Source organism: Atta cephalotes, assembly GCF_000143395.1.
Source record: "Atta cephalotes unplaced genomic scaffold scaffold00010, whole genome shotgun sequence".
Lineage (NCBI taxonomy): Eukaryota > Metazoa > Arthropoda > Insecta > Hymenoptera > Formicidae > Atta > Atta cephalotes.
Genome location: NW_012130074.1, coordinates 2,987,700 through 2,997,666, shown reverse-complemented (window position 1 = coordinate 2,997,666; position 9,967 = coordinate 2,987,700). Strand labels below are relative to the sequence as shown.

Below are 9,967 nucleotides of genomic sequence, written 5' to 3'. Positions count from 1 at the left end.
TAATACACACACACACACACACACACACACACACACACACACACACACACACACACACACACACACACACATATATATATATAGAGCAGCTTTCACATGACTTTAATTAACTGTTGGAACAAAAATTAATTTCATTGTTTTGATAGTTTCTGTTCTATAAAAACTTGAAAAATATAATTTTTATTTTATTACTGATGTATAAATATATAGAGAAAAGCTCCCTATTATGAGATAGGCGCTTAATACGAGATAGCGGCGTTTCTGCTAAACTAATAAACGCTATCTATTGGTTCCACCATGAATTTATTATTCTTTGCGTTTTCTTTATTTAGTTTAATTTTGAACTTCTCGATCTTTTTAAGGAACACATAAGGAACAATATAAAATAATAAATAACATTCTTGAGGGTTTCGTGGGTGTTTTCTATATACAGATTATGTGTTTCGCGGGTTTCTTCCGTGTCCAGATCCATTCTTGGAATGCCAATGTTTAGTGAACCTTGCAGTCCACTTCATCAAGGCGAGGAGCAGCCTGATATTTAGGATAGGAGTATCAGGCTACTCCTTGATGAAGTGGACTGCAAGGTTTACGAAACGGTTGGTATTCCAAGAATGGATCTGGACACGGAGGAAACTCGCTAAACGCATAATCTTTATATAATAAATAATAATAAAATTAAGACTAATGAGAGTCAGCACGGGAATAGATGCGCATAGGTATTAGTTCATGTAAAATACTTTAATTTGATAGATAAGCAGCTTTATTCCGAAATCTTGAATCCATTCTCTTTGGAGTCATCATCATCAGTTATACATAATCAACGATAACAACGAATTAGTTAGTTAACGACCTATATTTAATGAATCACTATCAGGTTTCTAAGACTGAAGCGGAATCTCAAACAGACTATGTCATGAAGCTTTGGCAAAAATAAATTCTCTAATTAGTAAATTAATAGCACATCTATCAAATTGAAGTACTTTACTTGAATTAATATCTATGCGCACCTATTCCCGCGCTGATTCTCATTAGTCTTAGTTTTATTGTTACTTATTATTTTAGAGTTTGAGAGTCTGATTTAAATTATATTTTTTGTTATTATACAATATAAATTTATTATAAAAATATATTTATATTATATATACATTATACATACAATATATTATATACTTATTTTATATATATATATATATATATATTATTTCGTATGTATAAAAATAAATATCAATACATTTGAATATTATACACGAGTATCATTTGAACAATTATATTTTTTATATTTAAAATTTTTTATTTTTATACTTAAACTGTAAGATCTCGATGATTTATGAGATTACAAGCCAAACTTTTTCAAGCAAAGATATTAAAAGGTGATATAGTATGCGACAATACGTATTTTGATCTACTACATCATTTTTTAATATCACTCTATTGCTTATAGAAATATAAAAATATACAAATGAAAAAATATTACTTCTAAAACAAAAATAAAAAGTGTGTTTGAAGTCGAGAAATGTTCGATAATGTAGTTAAAAAAATTTCCACTGATATTCGTTATATTAAAAATTTTAGAATCTACAATATAAGCAAAAAAAGAAGCTATTTTCTCAGAATATATCAAATTAAGCTCGTTACTATTAGTAATAATGAACAGCTGCTGGACGGTTATTTTTTCCATCAGTGTGTTTCTAACGAACTGGAAGTCTATTATTTTCAATTAACTTTCTTTACTAACGGACACGATTTTTTATGCATTTAAAAGCGACTATAAATTTATTACATGCACCGTTCAATGAAGTAACTATATGTAAATCATATTCTAACGTCATTGGGCATTGTCACTTGACATATAATGGGCGATTTCAAAAAATTTGTGATAGAAATTAATATATTGTATGAGTATACTATGAATTATATATATCGATGATTATATATTAAATAGGTTTAGGATAAAACGTAGATTTAAAATATTATATCTATTCAAATATCTTTATAATAATTTTTTGTCAAATGATATACATTTTCGATAAATACAAAATACTTTTAATAAAATTAACATAAAAATGCTTTGAGATTTTTATTAAAAATTTTTAATAAACCAATAATATAATTTTCTTACAAAAATAAATATTTGTGTTTATTTAAGACACAATTATTTGATTTAAATATTATTTTAATAATATAGCGACTTTAAATAATTTTTTAATTCACAAATGTTAAAAAAAAAATTAAATTAAAAACTAGTAAAAAAACAAATAAAGCAAACTAATTAATTAATTTCTTAATTAAATACTATTCCTTAAATTATATCTTTCACTTACATTAATTTTAATCTCTTTGATCTTCCTACGATGACCTGTTGGCCTTCGTCTAATTAATTGTATGGTGAATTTCAACTTCATAGTGTTTAATTAGCATTTCCTGGTGCAAGTGCAAAACATCACTGCGGTTAAAACGTTGCCATCAGCATGACATTGCGATTCTGCCGTTACTGTCCTTTCCTCTATGTATGTCATCGCTAATAGCTCATACAGTTTATTATAATAGTCTTGCCTTATTAATGTGAATCGAATGTGCGAATGTAAATGATATTTTTGTAACATATATGTATTAATAATATTAATACAACAGAATTTATATAATAACATATATGTATTTTCAATATTATTTCTCGGTCTCCGTTTTCAATCGTGATCTCATTAATAAACGAATAAATTATATCCAGCAAGTAAATGTCTTTTTATAAATAATGTAAAAGTTTAAATTTTAATATAATATTTAACAAAAAAGCACGTAAGTGTCGTTCATTCCATATTATTCAAACATATGTTTATAAATGTAAAAATCGATTTTTTCGAAGGGACGTTTTATGTCCTCTTCATTAAGATGTATCTTCCTTACAAAGTAAGATATATCTTCAAATAACATATATATAAAATAAAACTTTCTAAACGTTTAAAATTGAAGAAAAACATCATAGTATGAATATATATAGCCCAGCAATAAGAGAAATAGCATGCAAAAGACATTTTAAGATCGTATACTCGTATCGACATCGTGTCTTTCGATTGACATAAGTTGGCATGAGCAATACACGCCGATGTAAAATATCGGCTCGTCGCTCCCTTTCAAGATAATCTTAATTAAGCAATGAACGTGATCTCGTGCTACACTGGCATTCTAATGATAGTCCGAGTTATGAGAAACACGTTTTCATGTGGCAAGATGCTCACAAAAAACGTGCGTGGTCATATTATAATCAGCGGAAAACCATAACTCCTCATCACACATGACGGTTAAAAAACTTTTTGTTTCTATCAGATCCTTTGAAGATAAGCCGTGAATTCTTAAATTATACGTTTGCAGAACCTGTGCACGTCCGTATCTTCTCTTGATTAATTACTAGAACATATCTAATTAAACTTACATCTAATTAAATAAGAGAAATCCTACATTCAATCAAAGCGGATCTTACTGCTTAAATATATATTTCTTGTGAATTTATATACTGATTCTATATATTGCGCGCCAAAATCTTTTTCGATTTTAAAACATATTGAGCGGAATCGGAATAGTAAATCACTTATTATTTTGTATAATCATTTTAATAATTTTTTGATGCTAATAATCATTTTTTTACAAAAATATTAATCGTTATACGTTAATAATAAAGATTTAAAAATTGCGAATAATTTATGGCGAAAAATATTATTTCGGTATATAAGACTTGTTCAATATAAAATAACATTTGATAAAATAATTTAAGAAATAAGAGTCCGTAGTTTATATGTATTATATATGTGTGTGTGTGTGTGTGTGTGTGTGTGTGTGTGTGTGTGTGTGTGTGTGTGTGTGTGTATTAATAAGATTTTATTCTTTCATTGAGAATCTTTAAAATATTATTTAATAATTTTGAAGTAATTTTTAGAATAACAACACATATTCATCGGATATTCATAAAACATATATTCTTTTATTTATTAACGGAAAGTTGAAAATTCCTTCGAACATAAAAGATAGATATAATCTAATTAAATTCTGCGTAAAATTGCGACGCTTGTAAAAAGCATATATATCTATCTACACGTTCACTATAATCTACTCGCACTAAAAGATCATAACTTTTCATCACTGATTTAAAGCTTCTTATCCCTATTATATCTATAAATTCAAGAATTCTTAATCTATTGACATTTGCACGAGGCTGCTATTTCTTAAGTAATTATATTGAAACTCTGTTATGCAAGAATAATTATCTTCAATAATTACTTTTCTGATACATATATTTTTTATATAAACTGGAAAAAATAATATTATATTATTATATATATAATTTTATAATTAATTCTTTTTAATTACATCTGAAAATTCTTAAATTCTTATTTTTAATATTATATTTTCTATTTAATATCAAACATTTTAAGTATTAATGTTATCACATTTTTATTGCATTTTTTTTTTACAGTAAAAGAAGACTCAATTCTCGGAAATTTCTTTTAACTGCACCTGCTTATGGAAGATAAAAACATCATCGATCATCATCGGGAAGATAATTTAAGAAATAAGAAAAAAAATAGTACAACCGTAATTACCCTAAAATATTCATAAGGTCGTTAATGTTAGCAAGAAGCCATAAAGAAACCATAAAATGCCGCGAAGGAAACAGGCCAATTGCATGCATGCGTAAATCCTATTCTAAATTGTAATGATTCGTGTCCTGAACGTATAATATCTTTCTTGGGCGTCGACAATTTCGCGTAGTGTAACTAAATTAAACGTAAAAACATAATTTTCTGTGTTAGTAATCCAACGAAACGAATAAAATTGAAAATAAATGATTATCGTCGTAAACCGGTTTGAGATCTCCTTCAGGGTCTACAAAGCGTATCATAAGTTCACATTTTCATGGAATTCTTTTACATTAAAAATACAATGTATTGAATAATACTTTCTCACTCATAATTGTAAGAATCAGTCCAGTTCATCTAATTGTAGTCGCGCTAATTAAAGCATGTGTGATTTTTCACGTTCATCACGAGATGAAAACAAATGTTAGATGTATAGTAAAAAAGTCAGTATAGCGTAATCATGTTCACAAATCGCGCAATATGTTTCGTAATGATGAATCTGTTCAACATTTTATACGTGATCTTTTCTACAATCTTAATCTCTCTCTATCTCTCTCTTTCTCTTTGTTTCCTTCTTAAATTAAAATAATTTACATCAAAATTTTATTAATTTATATTCTGATTGCTTAATATCTTCAGTTTTATATTACATTTTATATATGTTATATATATACATATATATATATATATACATATTATATATACATATATTCGATTATATGCATTAATCATTTGCGTTAGAATATCATGTGAATTTGCCAATTTCGAGATAATGCTATAGCGTGTTGTTGTAAATCATACAATTTATTTTGCAATAAAAATTCAGAAATCGTGGCTGAATCATATATAGATGTTTAATAACTCACATTCGTTTACTTGTTCCATTTTCTTTCAGTCATTTCTGTTTGTAGCGAATTAATTTTACCGCGCGAAAACATTATTAGATTGAATGAAAACATTATTAGATTGATTTACTAAAACCGGATATCAATCCTTCATGGTTCTCCTTAACTGGTTAATTAGCGGTGAGATGTGCATCAATGAAATACTCGCTTCAAATGATGAACAAATAAAATGAGATTGCTCTAAATGCATATGCTAATCATTTTAAAACTAAAATTATATTTTATGGCTCGTATTTAGAACTTACGCTTATAATGATGTTATTTAATATATAGTTTACGTTTCATTTACTACAGAATTTTAAAAGTAAAAAGCGCATTTATCGATAAAAGCGTGTTTTGAAAAAAATACGGAACAATAACTTTTTCTTTGAACGACGCAACATTTTTATTTAATAGAAAGAAAAATTTTATCTTATATTTTTTAATGCAAAAGGAAATTAATTATACTTTTAAAACTATTATATGTAAAATATTATTACATGTATAAATATTTTAATAAAAAATATAATATAATTTAAGATATAGTAGATAAGAGAAAGGAAATATGTAAGATATCTTTTTCTTTTATTTTATTTCCTCTAACATTTAATGAAAAGTATGATATTATAAAGGTATATTTTTAATTTTAATTTTAATTAATATGTTTTTTATCAATAATACTTCTGATTAATTTCAAAAATATGGTTAAAGTTACGAATGAAAATACGTATAACTTTAAGTCTAAGTATAAAAATTTTTTAATATTTTGACTCTGCTATTTTATTTACGTTTTTTTAAAGGAATGGTGATGTTGCGCTTATAGTTATTTTTTTCTTTTCGCGCCACGCGACGCACGAAAGAGTGCAAGAAAAAGTGGGAATTTTGCGTGGAGTAAATAGGTACTGGGTCAAACGGTAATAAATCGAGATGCCGGGACTTGGAAATCTCCACGAATGGCAGTACCGGAAAGATGCATTGCGCGGACGATCCGGTATCTTCCAAGAACCGCAAAAGGGTTGTCTAGTACTGTGTAGAAATGCGCCGTACATCTCTACGGCAACAAAGATCTGGATATCTGCCAACATTAAAGTCAAGGTTGCCATATTTGTTGCGACAAGAGAGCAAACCTTTTGCGGACATCATTTTCTTCCTTTTCTTTGTATTTTTCTTTCTCCAATGTGAGACGCGGGAAGAGCGATTGCCTTTCTAACGCATCGCAATGCTAGTTTTAATTTCCGCCTTCAATCGGTATCATTCATGTTTCTTTTTTTTAAATTCAATGACAAAATATTGGAAATGATGTAGAAATTGAGCGAGATACGTTATGTTATGCATTTAAATATCCTTCTAAAAAAGCCAAATAAGAATTTATGGAATAAAATGAAATGTCAATAAAACGAGGATGGACTAAGTTCGTTTAACAAATTTCCATTTGTAAGGAAGTATGGGAAATTTTTCTTTTCGGCATTCCGTTTGCTAGAGTTTAGAAAGCGTAATTCATAGCACGAATCGCGGCAGCGACGCATAATTGACAATTTTCACGTCGCTGACGCGACATTACTTTGTAATTACGTTGGCGTGTGCATCGAGATTTATTTCCTAGGTTTTCCTTCCGCAACAAGATTCTACTCACGTAAAACTACACTTAAGAATTTTATGTGATAAAAACAACGGAGCGTAAAGTAAAATAAATACGAAGAAGATTAAGTATAAAAAGACAAAATGACTAATAATCGCGCGATGATAACGGAATCCAGTGAACGTTAAAAATAAATAAGGAAGTTTGAAGGAACAAGATTTCAAAACAATTCGGATATAAGTAAAAGATCTTATTTGTTATTATATAATTCTAGATATGAATTATAATAGATATGTAAACATAAGGCAGCGTAAAATGAAGTAAATTTGAACGCGCAAGAGAAGTTAGATGTAAAAAAGGTATAACGACCAATAATTGTGTAATGAAAACGCAATCAAGTGGAAATTAAAAATAATTTTAAAAGAATTTATATAAATAACAAACGATCACGGTTTTTCAATGTATTATAATTGAATTCTCGTTTAACCGAATGAGCTCAACGTATAATAAAGTAAATTTAAACGCACGAGAAATTGAGTATAAAACGATTACAAAAACTAATAATTGCGCTATAATAATAGAATCAAGTGGCATTAAAAAGAGTAAAGTTCCGAAATAACCCAGATAAATAAAAAAAACGAAGTTAGTTTTTACAGTTTCCAATTTATTATAATCTTCGTTAACTAAAGAAAAGTTTTTATTTTCTGTCAACTCAGCACAGGATAATTCTTTAAAAAAATAATCAATTTATTTTTCGTTGACTCAATACAGAACAGCTCTTTAAGAAATAATCGCCTCGAAGGATGTACACACCGAGAAGTATTAGGAATACATGTTTTCTGTTGCACATTAATATCGCCAAGTCTACTATCGCACCTGTCTCGTTAATTTTGCGCTCATGTTCCAATCTAGTGGCGCAATAGTTTAACGATCGCGCAACTCAGTGAGTTCGCAAGAGCGCGACGCGCATCATAACGTGTCGGCGCGGTTTCAAGAAACCTCGAGTGCGAAGTTGCGATATCGCATTATCTTTATTTCCGTGTGACATAATTCAGCGGCATTAAACGCTCGTCAGAGGTGCGCACACAATTGGTTTATATCGCGACGATATATGATTTACTTACGCACGCGCTCGAATACAAGCCAGCATGGGCGAACGAGAAACATCCGACGCGAAATACATTTGCATTCAAGTGCGAGATTAATAACTTCGTGTCTGTTATCCAGTAATCAACCCGCTAATTAAACGGCAACGCGAGTCGAGTATTTTCATTTATTGTGCGTTTCTTATTATGGACGAAGATACGAGTTACAGTAATATAGGAGCTTCTCTCAAATGAATACACTTTGAGAAATGTCATATTGTGAAACTTTCTATAAGTCGCGTATATAAATCCAAGACGACTAATTATCTTTTACAATTAACCTTTTGTTATTTTAAGGTAAATAGTTATTTCAAGAATATTAATTATGACGATATCAAGAAACTCTATTTTGATTATTGGTAATCATGTTAATATTATCTACCAAATAAATATTCGAAAAGAAGAGAGTGAAATTCGATAAATAAATTGTAAAAAGCTTAGATCTTATTTAATTTTTCAAATTAATTTAATTAATCAATCCAATTTAAATGTACGTTATAAAGAAGAAAATAAAAAAAAACAGACAGTTAACTTTTTTCTGATCTCTCAATCGATTAAAAAAAAAATTTAATTCGTCATTTCTACAATAATCAATTTAATTATTAATTATAATAAATTACTATTAGGTAATTAGGATACTACCAGTTAATTATAGACTGCAGTCATTTTATTTTATACCGACCTGAAGATAAGAGCTGGCTGCTGACAGAACTAAACGATGCGCGAGGAATCGCTGACCTCCTGGACAGCACAGGGCCACATCAGCAAACCTCTGCGACAACATGGCCTCCTTCAGAATGTCACCGACGTCCGGTGCCCTCCCAGAAACGCGGATCACTTCTCCCATCATGCTCCACTTGTTTATGATCAATGATTGTCCGAGACACTCGCGGAAATAAGCACTCCCTGTGGAAAGTCCTTGGCTATTTCATCTGTATACTTGACTTTACGGCACTTGGAAAAGCAATATCTTTGCAAAACTTCGAAAGTTTTCAACAATTGCTCTTCAGTCGAATTGTTGTCCATTCCATCGTCAGCTTTCACATAAAGCCATCTTTCAGAGAAATTCGCTTCGAAATTTTCGAATATCCTTTTTCTCTCAGTCTTTACTAAAATTTATACTAATTCGAACGAAAATTCCTTATCTTTTTTTTCAGCAAGTTCAATCGTTTATTGCTATTTTTATCACTCAAAATATTCAATGATCAATAATTATAATTTTGATGATTCTATTACAACGGAATCTTATTTTAAGAGTCTTTACGAATCGCGTGTAAGTTCTTGTTAACACGTGATTGATCAATTCATTTATAAATGACATTTGTTGATTCTGTTATTTGACGTAGACTTATGGCTATATAATTATTGGCATTTATCAGCGATAACGGTGTGGGCATTCCCTGTCAAGGGAATCATTGTAAGATTTATGAATGGCTGCAATTCTTTTTATTCATTTTTTGAACTCGCTTTTTATTCACCATTAAGATTAATTCGTCAATCTGATTAAGTCAATCAATATAGTCTCAGTAAACTTCACAGATCTTAATCTTATGTCCATTAATTAATCTGCTTTCTAATCAACCCTTATCATCAAAATCAGATGAGCCTTCCTGGATTCGAACTCTCGTAGAAATTTAAATATCCAAAATCTTTAATGCTGGCGCAATTCTCCTTTTTCACATTAATATAAAATTCTATTTTATTGTGTCCTAAAGTAAAGGACAAATTTTT

General features: G+C 29.1%; 1 protein-coding gene across 1 annotated transcript in view; it reads right to left on the bottom strand.

Annotated features, from left to right (window-relative positions):
• Positions 1-9,086, bottom strand: part of LOC105627729 — a 32,720-nt gene extending 23,634 nt beyond the window's left edge. The window contains exon 1 of the mRNA XM_012209007.1: positions 8,919-9,086. Coding sequence (XP_012064397.1) covers positions 8,919-9,086 — 168 coding nt within the window. The remainder of the gene's footprint in view (positions 1-8,918) is intronic.
• Between the last annotated feature and the right edge of the window lie 881 nt (positions 9,087-9,967).